Here is a 22359-nt window from a genome sequence, read left to right as displayed (position 1 = left end):
TATATGTTTAAAAATCATATTTACATTGCTGGTAGGTTATCATTGCACAAATTAACACACTCTCTACGTTTAAAAAATAAAAATAAAAATTAGAAGAGTTCTAAACTAATGCGCTGTCTTCTGTATCTAATGCACACACACGCTCAGTCACTCACACAGATCACGTTGTGGCCGCACTCAGTCATTCAGGAACAAACTTTTTAGCGCTGCCCCGCAGTTTTATCAACTAAATAGCTTAATCGCTCAAGAGCTACATTCTTTCTCAACAAGGAGCTGGTAGCATCATTGTTTCTAATTACACTTTTCTGAGAATAGAATATTGAAGTGGATCGTTAGAAGTGAGCTACGTGCATGAACTGTGTTCCGATCGATATGATCCCTACACAGTGTTCATTGCTCCCTACTCCCTGAGCCGGGGAAATCCGTTGAAGTTTACTTCACTTCGGAACATGGGCTGAAATTGAGAACGGCTGATGTAGCCTATTGTAGTAATGTTGTCTCTGGTACTCTGGTCTGTGAGCGTAAATGCGTTCAGGGGGCGTGGCTTTGGACGGCGATTGCAGGGAGGGTGGGACGTTCGCTTTCAGTGCTATCAGGTTAAAGTTAGCATTTTCCAAGATCTCTTACTGCACCTTTAACATAAACTGCCAATGAAAAAGAGATTAATAACTGTTTCAAATGTAGCTATTGCTCATTGTGATTGTTAATGCATTAACTAAGGTTAACTAACGAGATCTTTTTGTAAAGTGATACCTATTGGTCTTTATAATTATTTTTCACTTTAATCTGTGTAAAATTTTTAACTTTATAAATTGTTTGTGTATTGCTTTATTGTATTTAAATGTTCAGTTGTTTTTGTTATAAGAAAAAAAGTTATTAAACCTGTTATACTGTACTATGACAACACTTTTTTTGCAACTAAATTTCAATATCGTGATAATACCATATACCGTGATAAATGAAACATGAAAATTTGATACCGGCATATCCCTAGTTAAATGCAAATATTCTAAAAACATAACAAAATGATTAAAACTTAGACTAAAATGAAAACTAAAAATATGAAAATAAAAGCTGATTAAAATATTAATACTACAATAGTGAAATAATAAAATAACTAAACAATTCTAAAATAACACTTTACAACATATAGATCACCCACAATACTCTGTTGGTAACAGTGAGTTTTGTATCAAGCACCACCACACATTTTCTTCAGAAAATGTAACAACTTTGTTAGTAATTTGTCAGCCAGTCAAGTCTAATTTATTTGTATAGTGCTCTTCACAATACACATTGTTTCAAAGCGGCTTTACAGAAAGCGATACTCTGTGCACACATATTTCGCTGATGTTTTTATCCAGAGTGACTAATAGTCCATTTATTCCAGGGAGAATCCCCATGAATTGTTCATGGATTGCATTATCAACCTACATTTTTTTTCGTCACCAGCCCAGACCATTGACCACCATGCTACCCTATCTGTTTCTGAATCCATTTTTGTTTGGTGCGAGATCTTACTGAGGGTTGCTTTGGTATTGTGTTTATTATATTAAGCTGTTGTTAAACAGAGTGTTCTGTCCTTGTTCCAGCTCTCCAGTGACGAGGCTGTTAGACGGGTGTTAGCAGGAGACAAGGTGGATCAGAAGGGGAAGCCCAGCACCTCCAGGTCCCAGGACAAGGAGAACAGAGAGGGCAGGGAGCGCCACCGAGACCGTGAGGTTAGACCTGCTTGAGGCTTTGACCCAGTGACATTTTCAGCTGAACCAGAATTTTCTGTTGTCTTATATCACTATTCATTCCTCAACTTGTCTCCCTTGGGGTTTTTTTATTGTGCCTTTTTATTTCACTCATGAAATCTGTTATTAAGACTTTTGGGTGCTGATGGAGAATAACTGTTTCAAATGTAGCTATTGCTCATTGTGATTGTTAATGCATTAACTAAGGTTAACTAACGAGATCTTTTTGTAAAGTGATACCTATTGGTCTTTATAATTATTTTTCACTTTAATCTGTGTAAAATTTTTAACTTTATAAATTGTTTGTGTATTGCTTTATTGTATTTAAATGTTCAGTTGTTTTTGTTATAAGAAAAAAAGTTATTAAACCTGTTATACTGTACTATGACAACACTTTTTTTGCAACTAAATTTCAATATCGTGATAATACCATATACCGTGATAAATGAAACATGAAAATTTGATACCGGCATATCCCTAGTTAAATGCAAATATTCTAAAAACATAACAAAATGATTAAAACTTAGACTAAAATGAAAACTAAAAATATGAAAATAAAAGCTGATTAAAATATTAATACTACAATAGTGAAATAATAAAATAACTAAACAATTCTAAAATAACACTTTACAACATATAGATCACCCACAATACTCTGTTGGTAACAGTGAGTTTTGTATCAAGCACCACCACACATTTTCTTCAGAAAATGTAACAACTTTGTTAGTAATTTGTCAGCCAGTCAAGTCTAATTTATTTGTATAGTGCTCTTCACAATACACATTGTTTCAAAGCGGCTTTACAGAAAGCGATACTCTGTGCACACATATTTCGCTGATGTTTTTATCCAGAGTGACTAATAGTCCATTTATTCCAGGGAGAATCCCCATGAATTGTTCATGGATTGCATTATCAACCTACATTTTTTTTCGTCACCAGCCCAGACCATTGACCACCATGCTACCCTATCTGTTTCTGAATCCATTTTTGTTTGGTGCGAGATCTTACTGAGGGTTGCTTTGGTATTGTGTTTATTATATTAAGCTGTTGTTAAACAGAGTGTTCTGTCCTTGTTCCAGCTCTCCAGTGACGAGGCTGTTAGACGGGTGTTAGCAGGAGACAAGGTGGATCAGAAGGGGAAGCCCAGCACCTCCAGGTCCCAGGACAAGGAGAACAGAGAGGGCAGGGAGCGCCACCGAGACCGTGAGGTTAGACCTGCTTGAGGCTTTGACCCAGTGACATTTTCAGCTGAACCAGAATTTTCTGTTGTCTTATATCACTATTCATTCCTCAACTTGTCTCCCTTGGGGTTTTTTTATTGTGCCTTTTTATTTCACTCATGAAATCTGTTATTAAGACTTTTGGGTGCTGATGGAGCTGTTAGGTTTATTGTTATGAAAGTGAAAATTTGATGTAGTCTCTGGCTGTTGTCCAGGAGAGGAAGGGCATCAAGGAGAGCAGCGGGAGCCGAGAGCAGAAAGATCCAGATCAACCGAAAGATCAAGAGAGCAAGAGAGACGACATGGACCGCCGGCGAGATGCTGAGAGGTCAGACAAGGGACGCGAAAGAGACCGGACAAAAGACAGAGACAAGGACAAGAGCCGGGATCAGGAGAAAGACAAGACCAGAGAGAAGGAACGGGAGAAGGAGAAGGAGAAGGACCGCAACAGGGACAAGGAGAGAGAACGAGATAAAGAGAGGGATAAGAAAAGGGAACGAGAATCTCACAGAGACAGAGAACGAGACAAGGAGAGAGATCGCGAGAAAAGACGGGAGAGAGAAAAAGAAAAAGAACGCCACAAAGAGACTGGCGAGAAGCTAAAGGACAGAGGCGATAGAAAGGTTTGCTCACATGATTTTATGATTCTGTAGCTTTGCTCACCAGCCACAGTGACAGATGAATGACCAATTTTACCAGTCTTTTTCCAAATCAGATTAACTCTCTTGCACTTAAAATCCAATTTAAACCTAGAAATAAAGTTTTAGAATTGTGAAAATTTTAACACAAACAAAAATGAAGAAATATTTAGCATTCTGCACTATTTCTAGACCTTAAAGCAAATTCCTGTAACATTTAAACTCTAAAGGCCATTGCACACTGAGTCCGAAATTTTCGCATGTTAAAAATTTTTATAAAAATACGACCTCATGTTGTGTCAATCACGTTTACACACTGACTCCGAAACTTTCGTCCGTCATAAAAAAATCGGATCAGGTTCGATTTTCTGCGCTTTTGCATCCGTAGCAAGCATTTTGATAGGAAAGGATGACGAATACGAAAAAAAATAAAAAACCGCATATGAAAATTTCGGACTCAGTGTGCAAGGACTCAGCTTTCAATACTTAATAACAGCTTGTCTTCTTCCATAGGTCAAAGTAGCAGAAGAGATCAGCAAGCCAAAGCCTCACCCAAAAGTTGCGAGTAAAACACATGAAGCCGAAGCAGACGAGGTAAGATTGATTTCTCTCATAACCTCTGTTTATGCCCTTTTACGTTTGTTCTGTAGGAATGGGCCATCATCAAGGCTTGTTGACGTAACATTTCTCATAGTTTATTGTTCTTGTCTTTGTTCCTCTGAATTGGAGGCCGAGGGCGGTGAACTGGAGGTACGAGTCTGTTGTGATGTCAGTGCCTGCTTTGCTTCGCTGTAGAATAATGGGTGTTTTACATATTTGGCATTGCGCAAAGACAGTCTTGATGGTGGAGGTTGACTTATCACGCCTCAACAGTTAGGATTTCTTTCTGATGCCCAGGTTGAGACATTAGTTAAGAATTTTACCTGTCGTGGAAACATTTTCTCTGGTCCCGAATATATATTTTTTCTTTTTAAAGTTTTAAAAGTGTCAATATACACTACTACTTCCAAAGTTTTGTGTCAGTACTCCATTCTTCAGTGTTACATGATCCTTCAGAAATGTTCACATTTCTTACTATTACCAGTGTTGTAAACAGTTGTGCTGCTTAATATTTTTGTGGACACCTTGATGCATTTTTTTTTTTTGAAGTATTCTTTGATGAATATAAATAATTTTTTGTAATAATGTTAAAGTCTTTACTGTCACTTTTGAACAGTGTAATACATCCTTGTTGAATAAAAATATTCTTTTTTTTTTACTGACCCCATACTTTTGAATGGTAGTGTGAATGAGAAGCAAGTACATTTTCAATAAACATTGACATTTCGTTTTGAGACAAATGTCAGTTTTTTTTAAAAGTTCAATAATTTTAAATTTTTTGTAGACAAATAAAGTGTCAGTATAGCTATTTACAGGACCATTATAAAGCATAAATTCACAAAACTTCTGGACCTCCAGCATTTTGTAAACACAAGCTACATTTGATGTGTATAGTGGGCCAAAGTGTTCAAAATAAAATAAGTATATGGGAAAAGGAGCCTTTGGACAGATTTTTTTTATTTGACAAGAAGCAGAAGTATTTATATTTATTAGGGGTGCTCCGATTGATCGGCTCCCAATCACTATCGGCCGATAATCACGTTGGGATGATTAATCGGCTGTCTCTAAAAAGGCTGATCTCAAAAAACCTATCTCAAGCTGATGACGCTGCCGTGAGAGGTTTGGCAGGACATGCAGCGGCACCGTCTCAGCTGCGTTTACACTTGGCATTAACATGCGACCTGTATCTGGATGTTGTCCACATACACATTGAAAAGACAAGTGTAAACGCGCTTCTGATCGGAATGTTATGCGATCAGCGTGTCCTGGTCCAGAGGTAGTCGAGGACGCATTATGATCGGATCTCAGTGTAATATAAACGCAATCCAGCCATCGTGTCTGCATTCGCAGGTCGACATCACGCAAATCGCCGCCCCCTCTCTCCCGATCTGTCAGAAGAACAGAGCGCTAGTGAGACTCATACATTTATTTTGATTTGTAAAATGTCCCGCGACTGAAAATTGTTTTCAAAAGAAAACCCACCACTTCAGGTCGGCTTTGCACCGCAGACTTATTTAAATATTGCGCGGGAAATACAGATCCAATCGGTTATCCGGATCGAGAAGTCAGCTGATGTTGCCAAGTGTAAACGCGCCGTGTCCTGATTGACTGATGATCCGATCTGCTTGATCAGATCTCGGTGATCGCATGTTTATGCCAAGTGTAAACGCAGCCAAGTCCAGAGCGGGTGAAATAATTATAATATTTCTTAATTAAATAACTTATAAAGTAATTTGAAAACCTAGTGTGAGACGTAATTTCGCAAACAGCTTGAGTGAATCACCACTCGCGCGCGCGCTCTCTCTTTCGCTCTCAAAATACGCAAGTAACAGCGCATTTTTTTGCAGTAAATATGAACATGGATTGACACGAAAATATAGTAATTACACCATAAATGCATATAATTAAAGTCTACTGTGTTTCACAGTCAACGCATTGCTTTTTTGGCTAGGTTTAAAGAGAAAGAGCACTTTTAGATAAAGAAAGCAATAATAGATGGCACTCGTGGAGGTAGAAAGTTCTTTATGAACCGCAGGATTGCTTGTAATACAGATTTAAATGCAAAAGAAAAGGCAGTAGAGCTGACTATTTTTGTCAATGGTAAGTTTGTGATAACGTAAGAAAAGTAGTTTAAATGTTTTGCCACTTGCTTGAGCAACTTAATATATAAATCTAGAAGTAAATGCAAAATTAAAATGCATTGAATAATGTGTTGCTTATATTTATTGTTTAAACGTGTCTGTGAAAAATTGTATTACTGTACTGTGTAAAAAAAGAATCGCAATGCTGAAAAAAGCATTTTCAGTGACAATGTTTGGGTTTGAAATCAAAATAATGGATAAATGTTGTGTTTGTGGTAAACAGCCACGGATCAGTAGCGGACTCCTGTGTGAAAGCTGCTTCCTCTCTCACAAGAGTCACCTAAGAGGGGAATTTCCCCCATTTTCAAAAATGAAATTCAGGCCCTGAATAAATGTCTAAAAATCCTGATTGGAGTATTACTATAAATAGTTCTAAATTATAAAAAGAAGGCTTTAAAAAGATCAGTATCGGTGATCGGTATCGGCAGATACTGCTTTCTGTGATCGGCGATCGGTGATCGGCCTCACAAATCCTGATCGGAGCACCCCTAATATTTATCACAAATTGCTGTAAATAGCAACAACAACACCCAGGTTAAGAGTCTGGGTGTCATCTATGATAGCACCCTCTCTTTCACCTCCCATGTTAATAATGTTACTCGGTCTGCTTACTTTCACCTTCGTAACATCAACCGTTTACGTCCTTCCCTCACGCTTCACTCCACTGCCATTCTCGTTCATAGTCTAGTCACCTCTCGTTTAGACTATGTAATTCCCTTTTGTTTGACCTCCCGCATAAAACCCTCCATAAGTTACAACTGGTTCAAAATTCAGCTGCCCGTATTATCACTTGCACCCCCTCTATCCATCACATCACACCCACTTTACAACAGCTTCATTGGCTCCCCATTACTTACCGTATTAATTACAAAATACTTCTCCTCACTTTTAAAGTCATTCATAATCTTGCACCTCCATATCTTCTTGACCTTCTCGATATTGCCACTCCCGCTCACACTCTCAGATCCTCTTCTTCCATTCATCTCACTTTTTCCCCCTGTCCGCCTTGTTACTAAGCTTTGGAATTCACTCCCTTCTGATCTTCGTAACATTGACCCTCTCCCACATTTTAAATCCAAACTCAAAACCCATTTGTTCAGCATAGCTTACTCCCTTTGATCACAACTGCATTGTGTTTTTAATTGTAATGTATCTTATTTTCTTTATTGTTTTTGTCTTGTTAATGATGTACGGTGACCTTGAGTGTCAAGAAAGGCACCTATAAATAAAATGCATTATTATTATTATTATTACAACAAAGCATAGGCAACAATGCATCACATGCTTGGATATTGCATTTCTAGAAAATGTTAACTTACATGGAGCTTTTTGTGCACAGAAAATAGAAAACAAGATGCTTGCTCGTTGTCACATCAACAGTACACCGTACATAATCCTGCTATTTTTAACTGTCAGTTTTAAGTCAGATGAACTTCTTTGGTCACAAAGTTTCTCACAGTTCTCACAGTTTTGTTTTGTTTTTTGGGTATTGTCTGTTCAAATCCCTAAAAGTGTTTTGCTTTAGAAAGTGCCCTTACATACCCTCTAACTGTCTGAAATTGTAGCTTCTTGTATTATTTCCTGACTGTAGTTTTGTCGCTCCATGTCCATGTGTCTTTGCAGCTTCAGTAGCTTCTCATTTAGAGTAGTAAGCTTTTTTTATTTGGCTAGTTGCTATAAGTGTACTATATAAATGTTGAAGTCTTAAGGCCCTTGTTGCGTTTTGTTTTGTTTTCATTCAGCCTACAGATCTCTCTGAAATCCAGGTAATTTGTGTTTGTCCCAAGAAGTGAAATCTGTTTCCTGCATTTTCCTATTGCCCGACTCTGTGATGATATTTCATGTGTGCAACAACAGCCCAGAAGATTGTTTGTCTTAGAGGGTTTGTATAGAAAGAGGGCTCGCGTGTTTATTGGCTAATGTCAATTTAAGTGCTCCCCAGGAGAAGAACTCCTAGTGGAAATGCATGGAAACTAATGTCTTTCCTCATTCCTTTCAGGCTGAGAGTCCTTCCCGGATCCCAAGGCCCTCATCGGCTAAAGGACAGCGGCGGTGGCCCAAAACAGGAGGTCAAGGTACTAAATGTTTTTCTTAACAGACCCTATTAATTATTGATGTACAGTGCATTAATGCATTGTTGCATGTCCAGCTTGATCTGTTTAGTTGTTTCTAGCAGCACAGCAGCACGTCAGATATTGTTTAATGTGATTAGTCTTAAATAATGACATGGATTGTGTATCTCTGTTTCAGATGAGACTGACAGTGAAGGAGGTGAGTGTTGTTTTCTTTAGTGAGCACCTTGTACCAGGGTCCTAATCTTAACTTTTTGCTATACCTGCCAGTGGCTGGGCACTATTATTTATACTAAGTATTCTTACCAGCAAGGAAACTGTATTGAACTGTAACAAATTAAACAAATAAATCTACTGTAATTGTTTTTTTCTTCTCTCCTTAATAGAAATTGCAATCACAATTCGTAACGATTGTATGAAAAGCTGCATGTTTTAACCTTAAAATCATATTGTATTTATTTATTGTCAAAATATAGTTCATAAAATCTCTCTCCACTTCAGTTAGTATCTATTCTAATTTCTCTTTCTTCCAGAAGGGGAAGCCCCTTCAGCAGAGAAACCAGTCCCCATTGAGAATGGAGACATAACGGATTCTGTGCCACCTCAAACAACACATAGGTTTGTTCTTTCTTTCTTTTTTCTTTCTTAATTAGTGGTAATGATCCATAAGTGTGTTGATTTAAAGATAAAAATGGCTACATTTCCATCCAATGATAACAAGGTAAGCCAGTGTGATAATGTGCTGAGGTGTTTGTGGGTGGATGGAGTGTATCATATAAGCCCCCGTGAGAGATTGTCTGGCAGTGGAAGCCACTGATGCAAATCCCTCACTTTCACTGCACTGTACCGCAAGATTTAACCACAAGATATCACTCTCATCCAGATCATTACTCTTGGTTCTTGAGACTGTTTTTGTAAGCATTTAGACATATAGGAACTTTCTGTCGCATGCATACTTTACAAAAAGTGCTTGTGTATTTCCCATGTGAACGTATTTTTTCTTCATTGATTTGAATGTTTATGTGAGTAGACGGTTACCGCGGCCTAGCAGTGCACGACCGGCAGCCCCCCGCGTCAAACGACAGGAGAGCTACACTGATCATGTGACCCCAGCAGAGAGGTGAGAGATCTCGCTCATCAGGCTCTCAGTTTCTCACTTTATATTAAAGAAGTAAGCCACAAGCGGGCTGCATTACAGTGATTTTACTTCAGGTAGGGGGTTCTTACCTGTAATTCCCCTTTAATATTCTGTAATAGGGATATACTTTACCATTCAAAATTTGGGCATGGTAAAAATGTTTTATGTTTTTTAAAGAAGTCTCTTATGCTCACCAAGACTGTATTTATTTGATCAAAATACAGTAAAAACAGTTTTATTGTGAAATATCATTGCAATTTAAAAGAATTCTTTTTGTTTTAATTTATTATTATAAAATATAATTTATTCTATGATGGCAAAGGTGAATTTTCAGTGTCACATGGTCCTACAGAATGTTTTTTAAATTAATAATTTAGTTTTCATTTCTTAGTATTTTCAATGTTGAAAATAGCTGTGCTAATTAATATTTTTTGTGAACCATGATACATTTATTTTCAGGATTCTTTAATGAACAGACAAAAAAAATGTATTTGAAATATTTTGCAATATTGTAAATGTCTTTGCTGTCACTTTGGTGCATCCTTGCTAAATTAAAAGTATTCATTTCTTTTTTTATAAAAGTCATACTGACTCCAAACTTTAGTAACTTATGATAAAAGATATTATTGTTCAAGGAAAAGTAAAAAAAAAAAAAGAAAAAAGTTGTAATTAAGCTTGACTGGGTTTTTCTCAGGCTGGGCAGTGGCAAGACTCTTGCGACTGTTATTTTGGATGGCAAGAAGCTCTCTGAAGATGAGGATGATGAAGATGGGCTGTTTGTGGTGGAGGAGGCAGCTGCACCTCCTCCTGACATACCTGAAGTTGAGGTAGTTTAGATGCTCTATATGTGTATGTAGTATTCAGATAAAAAAAAAAATTCATGATTTGGACTAATTGACTTATGTTTCATTGCAGCGTAATTCACTTGAACTGCAAGGGGATGACAAACATGGTGAGTCATGTACAATAATAATTCATCCTGCTATTAAAATTCTGCTATAAATGTTGAATTATGTGAATTAACCCTTTAAAGGTACACTTCAGATCAGAAATCATTGAATGGTTTTCATTTGTTCATAGGTGGACTTGTGAAAAAAATCCTAGAGACAAAGAAAGACTATGAATCATCTCCATCCACAAAGTCAAAAGAACAGGTAAGATGTTATATTTTGTTCCCATTAATACCACTAGGTGGCAGTGCTATTCCATCTTTTGTGGTCCAAGTTTTGTTTTTTCACAGCAAAATTCCAGTAACGTGAGTAAATGCATTTCAAAATCTCTTCATCAAGGGAATCAGCATTTTTGTGCTCTACAATACCTCAGGGATGCCTGACCCAGTGCACCGTCAGTTTACTAAAGAAAGCAACTTTGCAAATGGAGTGGAGAAATGTAATTGCGGTCCCTCAGAGCCACTGAAGTGTTATTTTCTTCAACGGAGCTTAAATAATTAGGGCAGAACAAGCATCATGGCACCATTCATGCTGTTTAGATATTTAACATGGTTAACTATTGTGGCCTGTTTATTTGTGAATTTTGTTGGTTTTGGTTACTGAATTGCAAATTGAAAAGCAGAATGTGCTGGTGGCTTGGATTTGGAGCTTGCTTTTGAATTTCGTTTAGGTCTGAATTGTTTTAAGATTAACATTTTTGGGGGATTTTATCTGAAGTGTCCTTTGGCCTATGAGAGTATAAAGATTCATCAATGGAATATATATTAATATTAAGGTAGTACTTCATTTCCAAAAAGCAATAAAACCGATTTCACTCTTCGGGCACAGTTTCAGTGTGGTTCAGGCTATGTACTTTTCTTCTCTGGCCAGAAAATTTTTGGAACGATTTTTCAGGACGGCTGGAATATGATTGTCAATCCAAAGTGGCACTCTATCAATGTCTTCCCATATTTTAGCTTGAATTGGGCTGTTTGTGAGCCAGTGAAGATGAGAACAATGTGATTTGAGTTTTGAAGCCATCCTGTCCATGCCCTGGTGGAAGGGGCCATGTGCACTGGGTGGTCTGCCCTAGCCGGAACGGATGCTTCGGTCTATCTGTCCGTCACTGGCTGTAGGCCTGATGGATGCAGTGTTTGGTGGTGGCCTTCATGCAGAACCCCCGCTCTTTCACCTCCACTTCCCACCTTAGTCACATGCTCAGAGAGTGAGTTGGCAGTGGGGACAAATAGCGATGGGAATTGTGAGGAATTTCATGTAACAATTCTAGTTTGTTAATGATTCATTTAATTATTATTATTATTATTTTTAGCAATTTTGAGGCAGTAAGAACAATTTTATTTCATATTTTCTCAGCTAGAAACTGTCTTGTACTTGAATGAAATTTCAGATTTCAAAAGAACTTTAATAATGTTAATAGTATTATTAATAATAAAAGGTTATTACCATTTTGCATATATTCCAGTCTAAAGGTGCCTTTATTCTGCAAAAATACAGTGTTACAAAAGATTTCGGATTCAAGTAAATGCTGTCTTTTCTACTTTATATTTATTATTTATCAAAGATTCATGAAAGAAGATGCTTTCCATAAAAACCATTAAGCAGCACAACTGTTTTCAGCATTAATAAATAACTCTTTCTTGAGCAGCAAATCAGCATATTAGAATGATTTCTGAAGGATCATCTGACACTGAAGACTGGGGCAATGATGCTGAAAATTCAGCTTTGCATCACAGGAATACATTACATTTTAAAATAAAATAGAAAACAGTTATTTTAAATTGTAATGACATTTCACAATATTACTGTTTTTACTGTATTTTTGGTCAAATAAATGCAGCCTTGGTGAGCATAAGAGACTTACTGATTTCTAACAGTAGTGTATAGGATATGAAGTTTTTTTCTTTTCTTTTTTTTTAACTCATATTATTTCAGAAGCTTAAATATAAGAATTAAAAGTTCTTATATTGTCAAGTAGGGTTGATGTCAAAACTGAAGTGGCACATCTTTTTGGAGCTTGATTGAGTCCCCATTACATTGCTTTATATAGAAAAGTGTGGTTAATAAGTTCATCAACTTTTCTCCATATGTGTTGCATGGAAGAAAGAAAATGTTCCAGATTTGGAATGACATGACGGTGAGTAAATGTTCACAAAGGTTTCATTTAGTTAATTCAGTTGCAGTATTTTGTTCATAGAAGGCATGAGCTCTGTGTGCTGATCTGCCACTGGCGCGATCGCGTTTGGTGTTCAACCTCAGCCGCACAGTGAGCTGCTCCCAGCTGGCCCTTACAGCCAGCACTTCTCCCTCCTGTGTTCTTGATTTCAAAACAATCAGACTGGATTTCCTTTCAATCCCAAATAATCAAATTAGATTTCCCCCATCAAATGCAAGCCAACTCCAGGCTGGAATCTGAGCGCTGCTGGCCGCGCTTTCCTAATTGACTTAATTTAGCCTCATCAGCTCTCTAAATTCTCCTTCTTAATTGCGGTGCATGAAATGGGCGTGTGTTTTCGGGGCTGTACATGTTAACCGGCACACCGTACCTCTCCTGTCTAGTCAGCTGTATTGAAAAAAAATCTGTAATGACTTCCTTCCTGCCTTGAAAGGGGGGTGAAGGTCACCGCAATAAAGCGGCTGCTCTCCTGTAATCACAGTGTAACATCCAGGGTTAAAAATGTATCCTTATCCTCCCCGACAGGTTTGAAGTTACAACGCTCATAACTCATTCTACAAATATGAGCTTTCGCTCTCAGATCTCTCCAGGATTTTGAGGTTTATGGAGATCGCCACATCAAGTATGTATGACTTAATCTCTTCGGAACAATCACAGAATTTAGAGTTTTGACTATTTAGTAATTCCAAAGGTGAAACTGAGCCAATGACTCATTCTGTGGCTTTATTAGCTTGAGCTTTCCGTTCCGCTTCGTAACTGAAGATTTACCTCGCCAGGGTCGACAGAACTTCATTTATTAATATCTGCTAGGCCGTTATTTTTTCATTTGACTGAAATAACAGGACAGATGCAATATTGCGAAGGGCCGTTTCACCATCATTTTGCCATACGTTGTGACCCTCCAGATCACGTGTATATTATTCTAAGAGGGTTAAAAATGTATCCTTATCCTCCCCGACAGGTTTGAAGTTACAACGCTCATAACTCATTCTACAAATATGAGCTTTCGCTCTCAGATCTCTCCAGGATTTTGAGGTTTATGGAGATCGCCACATCAAGTATGTATGACTTAATCTCTTCGGAACAATCACAGAATTTAGAGTTTTGACTATTTAGTAATTCCAAAGGTGAAACTGAGCCAATGACTCATTCTGTGGCTTTATTAGCTTGAGCTTTCCGTTCCACTTCATAAGTGAAGATTTACCTCGCTAGGGTCGACAGAACTTCATTTATTAAAATCTGCTAGGCCGTTATTGTTTCATTTGACTGAAAGAACCGGCCAGATGCAATATTACGAAGGACCGTTTCACCATCACAGTGCATTTTCCTGAAGAATTTGCCGTACATTTTGCAGCTGACCTTTGTTGTGAACTTCCAGATCACGTGTATATTATTCTAAGATACTTCTTGTAGGGCGTCTTTTTTGTTTTGAGAGTATTGGCCCCTGACAGCAGCTGCATTTTCATAAGCTTTTTTTTCCTCCTTCCTTTTCCCTCTTTTACGCCATCAAATTAGCCTGATGAAGGTTTGCAATGTATAAATAAACCCCATGGCACACAAATGGATGGCTGTTGAGTGAATGCCAAGCCAGCTCGCGCTCTGCAGAACAGGCAGGAAAATAAATAGTCATCCCTTCAGGCCCGTGTCTTTGTAAACATCTACCTTCTTGTTGGAAATGTTAAGGAAATGACTCTCGTTGCATTCCTCGACATTTTGCCCTCACAGAGAGACGATTGACATCTCTGTGGAATGACCCCAGAGGTTACGGTGAAATACCACGGTACAGGTCTCTGAAGTCTGATAGTGTAATTGGTTGCGTTTTAACCTATGATTTCAGTCCTACCACTGTCTGGTTCTCATAAGCTGAACTGTCATACACTGTGGTTCTGTGGTGATCCGCTTAGCATGCAAGTGCAGGACGGTGATCTCAGCGGTGACCCCCACGGGGCCAAACTGACCCTTCCATCCTGTGTACATGACTCTCTGCACTTCACTTCATCCCAGCTATTTTTATGATGTTGCTGGATGGGGTCCATGTTTTCCCCAAGGAGGAAACCCCTAAACATTGCTAAACAATTAATCTCTACCCTTTGAGTCAGTGTTGGACGCAAAGACCCACCATGGTGTTTTTTTTACCAGTAGCGGCAGTCTAAAAAGGACCACTGCCCATGTTTAATTCTTTAACCATGTCGTTTAAACAAGGTTTTCTGGGAAAAAAAGTGTATTTGGACATTTTAACTGCTTTCCGTGTATTCATAGCACGTGAAGTTAAAATAGTTTTAATACATATGTGGAATATTTTTTTTAAATGTCATCAAAAAGTGCCAATGTAGAAAATCAGAATGTAGGGTACAACCCAATATGCTGTTGTAATCAATCAAAAAGTTTTTTTTTGATCGATTATTGATGTCACTTTCAAGTGACCAGGTAGTAATTCTCTTCCCAACTGAAGACTAATCAAAAAAGGTTAAACTAGGGGTGAGCGATATACCAGTTAAAATGATAAACTGTTAGAAATATTACATTTTTGAATATAATTTCTGTCTGCTGAGTTGTCCGGTCCTCAGGGGCTGCAGGCAAAAACAAACGCACCGCTAGTCTGATTCATGAACAAATTATTAATTTGAGCGGCGGCTTTTAATGATTCATTTTCACTCATGTTGCTGGTTTGAATAAATCTGACGAAAACAGTTACTGAATCAACATCTGATTCACTCACTGAACTGCAAGTTATTGTTCCTTTCAGTGATGTCTGTTTCAAAATTAAGCAAATTTTGTGTACCGGCACATGAAACCTTATGTAAGATAATTTCTGACTGGTTGGAGCTGATCCTTCACTTAGCTCCTGTTGGGAAAAACTACACCAAACAGATATAGATACAATAGTATAGTATTCATTTATTTATGAATATGTCTCATTGCAGTGTTCTTGACTATTCAAATAAATCAAAATCAAAATGTAGGACATTTTTGATAGCCATTTCTTTGGAATAAAAATGTATATGTTGTGATTATATAGTTATTGGACAAATATTGTGGTATATTAATATATCGCCCACCCCTAATGCAAACTTTGCCAGTTTTCGCTTCTTGAAGATGAACGTGATTTCTGTGCCACTAGAAGTATACCTAACTAAACTGCATTGTTTTTTAATCAGTGAGTTTAGGGACAAAAAACTAGCTATCTGTCCAAACAGTGATAGGTGAGCAGAGTGTTTGGTATTATTTTTCCAATTCTGTTTAATGCTGCTAGTGGCGAATAAGTGACTCATTCGTTTTTAAAATTTGTCATAGTTGTCCTAACCACAAATTAAAAAGGAAAAACTGTTCTTGTTTGTATTAATGTAAGCCCAGTTTATCTCATGAATCATGTTTGAACTGAACATTTCAGATCCACAGAACCGTGACACGGCACCACAGCGTTAAAGTGGATGTTTCTGAAGTTTATCATTCTCAGGAGGACTGCAAGACTCTGATTTTCCTTGCCAGAGCTCTAATTTGAACAGTGCTGTTCTGCTTCTTTTCGTAGTTCTTTATTAGCACTCTATAAATCATGCATTCTGCATGCATTACTTCATTAAGCAAATTGGGCTTGCAGCTGAAGGCTCAGATCCACATAGCAAGGTAATGAGGCGTCCTGGTGAAAGAGGCTTCGGTCCAATGCATCAGCGTCTCTGGAAGCCACCTGCCCCAGGCACACCGACTCCATGTCCCGCTTGTGTCACTGTCTTAGATAATGGGAAAACCTGTCCTCAGCTGCCTCGTGCAAAACAAATATTTTTCTTGGGTCCAGTGAAGAGAGGGGAAAATGAGAGCCCCTATAAACGATTGATTTATGTCCTCTGAGACAGAAAGCTGGAGTTTTTTTTTCGACTAAGGGGTGAGGTGCAGGAGGACGGCAAACAGAGTGAATCCGCCCTGGCCTTCGCGCTCCACGAACAGTGGGCCGAATGTGCTGGCCAGTGTTTGTGTAGAGGGGGTGTTTAGGGGCCAGGGAAACCACCCACATTGCAGACAACTATTAGACATTTCAATCCGAACACACTTGTAAACCTCAGAGAGAGGGGGAAAAAAATTAAGCTAGTCTTTCTTCTCACGCGTTTGTTAGAGTTCTAGAGCAAAGCGGCATAGTTAACCTTTGAAGTGTTTGTAATATAGTTACCGAACTCTGTAAAGTTATAACAATAAACTTTAAGTTTCAGAACACAGATGATTAGAGACCGGCTCTTTATGAAAATATTTTCGGATTTCAAATCTTAATAGCGTTTGACTAGCTGTATATCTGTGTAGGACTAGGTGTGCAAGTTTTATATATTTTATAAATAAAGTAATATTAATAAGTAATAAAGTTTATATATACGTGTGTGTGTGTGTGTGTGTGTGTATATATATATATATATATATATAATTGCACGTACTTAATTTTTGGAATCTGATTACATAATCTAGATTATATGTAATCAGTTGCTACCTACTTTCCAAGCCCACTTTCCAAACATTTTATGATTTATTTGTTTCATAATACACAGAACTTTGTTACCATTATTAATATTAAGTATAATGATTTTTACACACCATTATAACTATGCATGGAAATAAATGTCAATATTTTACCTATTTATATTTTCACATATTTATTTTTCTCTTGTACTGTATATATTAATGTGTGTGCATTTATAGTGTGTGAAAATCTATAGACCGAAATTGATTGAGAATCGGGTTATGAATCGATTCATGGAAGTGAAGAAATTGAATCACATAAAATGAATCAAACTTTCAAACTCGTAACACCATTTTTGCTACTGAAGTTTATTAAAGGGGTCATATGATGTTGCTAAAAAGAACTTGGATTTGAGACGTTAGTCTTTGCAACTTTACAGATCTTCTTTATGCACCAAGAGCTTGTAACACTTCAAAGAAAAAGGAAAAATTGAAATCGCATCATATGACCCCTTTAAACCTTAACGCTCTCATACTTACAAGTTGAGACAGAGGGATTGCAATACAAGTCTAATGATGCTTAATTGCCAAATAAAAAGCTCATTAAAATCATCCAGATATTTGCAATGTTGTTCAGTTATGTATCGCCGGAAAATCATTGCAAATATGTTGTAAACATGTCAATTACATTCAACAAAATGTTTTTTTGAGTTCATGTAATGCTCAGCCTATTTTGATAAGGAAGTTTCTGGTTATTGTATTGTCATGTAGCTCAGGTTTGACATGTCCCACCTTAGAAAGGAAGTTGTTGGTGTTTATAGCCAGAATGACATGAATTGCTTGAGGAGTTCAGCTTGAAATGAGGTAAATGTGAAGTAGTTGTTACCGAATACTGTTGTAAAATAACTTCACTGCCATAGCCTGTTACTAAAATAAACAAAGTCACGTCTTGCACGAGGGTGTGTGTGTGTGTGTCTGAGTGGGACAGAGGCAGTAAGAGTAAAGCCTGTTTGGCCTAGTGCCACACACAGCCTGTTGCCCCAGCTGAGTAAATAGACACGGGCCCTGTGTGCCAGGGGGGGCCTTCTTGCGCTCGGCTGAAGGGTGACTGGGGGAGACCAGGACCCCCCAACCACACCACATACAGAGGAGGCCTTCAGTAACCACTCACTCACATTATGGATCCCATGTCTCTTTCGTTTTGATCTTTATATACATTGCAAGGTTTGTATAATTCCTGCCTTGAAATTCTAAACATTCGTAGCCTTGGCATTGAAAACCACTAAATGCAGACTTCTGCCTGCTGCTTTTTTCCCCTAAAGTATATTGTTGGTATGTATAGATTTCCTCTAACCTCATTTATAGCATTCATCTGAAGTGCTCCCCTATGGGAGTGACTTCCCACTAGTCATTTTTCAGCATTTTTCAGTTGTAAACTTCATTACTTAGTCGTTTGAGAATCAGAGGACATGATTGGCCATTAACAACCCTTGAGATTCAACTGAACTTGCGGCCTTGATATACTTCAAGGGAAATTGAAGAATGAGTTGGCATGATGTAATTTTGAACAAAATCAGTTTCTCCAAATCTCCCAAATGAAGTTTGTTTGGGGAGTTCAAGACAGATTGCCAAAGCAAACTTTCCAGAAATGTTTTCACACTGGTAAGCACCTTCAAACTACCATTGGTCCATGTGCTCTGGGTCTTCACCTTCTTTGACATGGAAATCTTCTCTAGTTCAGTTAGTTTGTCCCGTTGAGGTCAGAAGTGAGTAAAAACATGAACACACTAAAGAGCTGCTTTATAGTAGAAGTGAAGTTGTAATTCTAATTGAAAATGACACTGACACAGGTATTTCAAATAACTTTTTACCCATAAACAAAGAGCGACTGTCATTGTATGGACAAAAAAAAAAAACAGACATATTTTTAAATATTCTTTTGTGTTCTACAGAAGAAAGTAGGTCATACAGGTTTGAAATGAGGGCGAGTATAAGATGCTCATCCAAGTGCAAAGCCATGTATACGAAGGCTAATTGTTGTATACATACTGAAAAAATGTACAAAAGCTGTCACTGGGGCTTTACCCTTTCAAAAGGTGCTAATATGTACACTTGAGGTACTAAATATGCACTCTTTAGGGAAATAAGATACACCCCAGTGACAGCTTTTGCACTTATTTTCCCCAGTCTCCAGACAACAATTAACATGTGTTTACTTGAATTTGCACTTTGGACTTTTGTACCTTTTTTTTTCTGAGAGTGTATGGTGATTGGGTTATCCTACAAATACACAATCATAGCTTCATGTTGAAAATCTGCCAAAATGGGCCATAAATGACAACAGATCGAAGAGAAATTAGTCGTTTAGCCTCCCGTTTATAAGTGACTCTGACAGATCTCTGACAGAAGAGGGTGAGATTTCAGCAAAAGCAGTCAGGAGGTGTTGATCTCTTTCCTGTGGTTCTGTCTTTCTGCAGGATCGGTCACTGGTGTTGGAGTCATCTCGTAAGAAAGAACGGGAATTGGTGGCGAAGGAGATCGAGCGACTGCGTTCGTCCATACAGACGGTGTGTCGCAGCGCTCTGCCTCTGGGCAAGATCATGGACTACATTCAGGAGGATATGGACTCCATGCAGAACGAACTGCAGACCTGGTGCAAAGAGAACAAGGAGAACGCACAGGCTCTGCTACAGGAGCAAAGGTGCACATGCATATTAGCTCTGTCCCTAACCCTAGTAACTGAAGTGAAACCTCTTAAGTGATTGATTTGGAACTCAAAAGTCATACAAATAATGGTCCTCACACAAAGTGCACAGGAGCTGACCTTAAAATTGATTTAAGTAGAGCATTAGCAAGTTGCTAGGTTGTAATACATTTTAATAAATGTAATAAAAATGCATACAATTTAAATTTTGGGTAGTCCATTTCTATTTTGATTTGTTTATTGAACTATTTTGTGCCATTACTTTTACGTAGTTAATGAATTATAAGTATGCGTTGTCCATGAAGGATATGTAGGCAGCTCATGGAGTTCTATTTTCTCTCCCATGTTTTTCATTTGCATGCAAGCAAATTAAAAACACTTTTATTTGGGATTCACAGTATGTCAGTGACCATACTGGTATCCAACCATCTATATAAAAAAAGTATATATATTCTTTTTTTTTTTTTTTTACTTGTTGGATGGATTAGCCAGTTTTGGTATCCAGTAGTATTAGGAAAATTATATCCATTTTACTGTAGTTGTAATCTAAAATTCATATATAAATTAAACATTACTAATACTAATAATGTCAAATACCAGTAAATAAAATTGATAAATCTTTACAAACACTATAAACATGTATTTTCGTTCCCCTCACACAACAATAAATATTTTAAATGCAACACTATTCGGAACAGAAGAAAAATGAAAAATATAAGTATAAAACAAGCATAGTTTATAAAATTATAAACAACATTTATTATAAACAAATTTAAATTGAAACTGAAGGTACCAGCATGTGGGAAATACGCTATACAAATAAACTTGTTCATGTACCGAGTGTGTCCACTTTGCACATGTTTTGTGTGCTTGATGTTAATTGCATTATATAACTTGCTTTGGAATATAAATCGCAGCATTATTTTAGATGGAAAAAAAAAAAGCGTGACTTATATTCTGGAAAATTCTATATGTATTTATTTATTTTTAAAATATTTACAATTTCAATTTTTTAAGTACAATTGGCAATAATTTAAACAATAGACAATAATTATTGTCAAGATCAGCCATAATAATGCTCTATGGATGCATCCCAGTATTTATCATGATTGAGATATCCAGCTACTTTTGAGTAGTCTTGTTCTTGTGCGTTAAGCCGTTCTCTGTCTATATCTCAGAATCACAGACAGCGTTGTGGAACCTCTGAAGACTGAGCTCACTGAAATGGAGCAGTTAATCAAAGACCAGCAGGACAAGATCTGCGCAGTCAAGTCCAACATCCTGAAGAACGAGGAGAAGATCCAGAAGATGGTATCCAGCATTAGCTTCTCCTCACAAACGTGAATATCAGCACATCCCAAAAGAAACCTGAAGCACTGAGCAGCAGGGAGAGCTCCTGTTAATAGACCCCGATGTCTTTGAGCCGCACTGGAAAGAGTTCAAGAAGGTGCAGGTACAGTCAGGAGTCACTCTCCTCAAACCCCCTTCATGTAAGGTGCCTTCTGTTAGACCCAGGATCTGTTTGCGCTGGTCCATTGGGATTCTCAAACACACTCACACTTCTGCAGTAGATTTGCACTCGTCACTTGCTTGAAAGATAAATGTGTGTGTGTTGTCACCATACTGATGTGTCCTGTATTTTTTAAATAGGACTTTAATTGCTTCCCATGTTCTCTTAGGAAAACAGACTGACAGGGTTATTTTTATTTTTTATTATTTAGCTTTTTTTCCATTCAGACTGACAGGTGTTTTTGTCTCACAGGAGAACAATATATCAATATGTCATATATGTATAAATAATTATGTATATATGTGCATAGAAACTATGGAAGCTTGTTTCTACCATTTTTTTATTTCTGGGATTAAATAATAAAATAGGTCATTACAACTTTTTATCTCACAGTTTGAAGTTTTTCATGAAATTCTGAGAAGGAAAGGCAGGATGTGAGATATAAACTTGCAAGTGCAAAAAAAAAAAAGTCAGAATTGTGAGAAAGTTGTTTTTTTTTATTTAGAGCAAAAAAAAAATTCAGATAAAAAGTCAGATGTACACTCGGAATAGCGAGAAAGTAAGTCAGAATTCTGAGTTTATATCTCACAATTCTCAAAATTGTGAGGGAAAAAAAGGCCAAATTGTGAGATAAAAATTTGTTTCTTTCAGCCACAGTTTATATTTTATTGCTGTGGCTGAAACAAGCTTTCATGGAAATATGACATATATATATATATATATATATATGTCATATTTCCATGAAAGCTTGTTTCAGCCACAGCAATAAAATATAAACTGTGGCTGAAAGAAACAAATTTTTATCTCACAATTTGGCCTTTTTTTCCCTCACAATTTTGAGAATTTATATATATATATATATATATATATATTTTAATGTAACTTTCTAAAGCTGCTAGTAAGCAATATAATTTTACAGATGAGCATTAGAATTGCCAAAAATTGGAGACACACTAAACGCGCACCTCTGCACTTTGATGAATGAAACTGTAATGCAGCACATCATTTACCTGGACACATCCAAAACCTCTCAG

The 22359-nt window shown here is 37.3% G+C and overlaps 1 protein-coding gene across 2 annotated transcripts in view; it reads left to right on the top strand.

Moving 5' to 3' along the window:
* Positions 1–21550, top strand: part of LOC107692305 (TRAF3-interacting protein 1-like) — a 30988-nt gene extending 9438 nt beyond the window's left edge. The window contains exons 4-17 of one of the 2 annotated variants that reach the window (XM_016491293.1): positions 1593–1721; positions 3175–3582; positions 4111–4191; positions 4327–4347; positions 8081–8104; positions 8338–8413; positions 8589–8609; positions 8944–9028; positions 9441–9530; positions 10243–10375; positions 10464–10500; positions 10629–10702; positions 19589–19812; positions 20994–21550. In XM_016491293.1, the coding sequence (XP_016346779.1) occupies positions 1593–1721; positions 3175–3582; positions 4111–4191; positions 4327–4347; positions 8081–8104; positions 8338–8413; positions 8589–8609; positions 8944–9028; positions 9441–9530; positions 10243–10375; positions 10464–10500; positions 10629–10702; positions 19589–19812; positions 20994–21159 (1569 nt within the window). In that variant the 3' untranslated portion in view covers positions 21160–21550. The remainder of the gene's footprint in view (positions 1–1592; positions 1722–3174; positions 3583–4110; positions 4192–4326; positions 4348–8080; positions 8105–8337; positions 8414–8588; positions 8610–8943; positions 9029–9440; positions 9531–10242; positions 10376–10463; positions 10501–10628; positions 10703–19588; positions 19813–20993) is intronic. The other variant, XM_016491299.1, reaches the window with a different exon arrangement.
* The last annotated feature ends 809 nt before the right edge of the window (positions 21551–22359 follow it).

The sequence above is a fragment of the Sinocyclocheilus anshuiensis genome, unplaced genomic scaffold (genome assembly GCF_001515605.1).
Source record: "Sinocyclocheilus anshuiensis isolate Anshui unplaced genomic scaffold, SAMN03320099.WGS_v1.1 scaffold1002, whole genome shotgun sequence".
NCBI classification, from domain to species: Eukaryota; Metazoa; Chordata; class Actinopteri; order Cypriniformes; family Cyprinidae; genus Sinocyclocheilus; species Sinocyclocheilus anshuiensis.
Note: the sequence above shows the minus strand (reverse complement) of the source record. Positions and strands in the feature narration are given on the sequence as shown.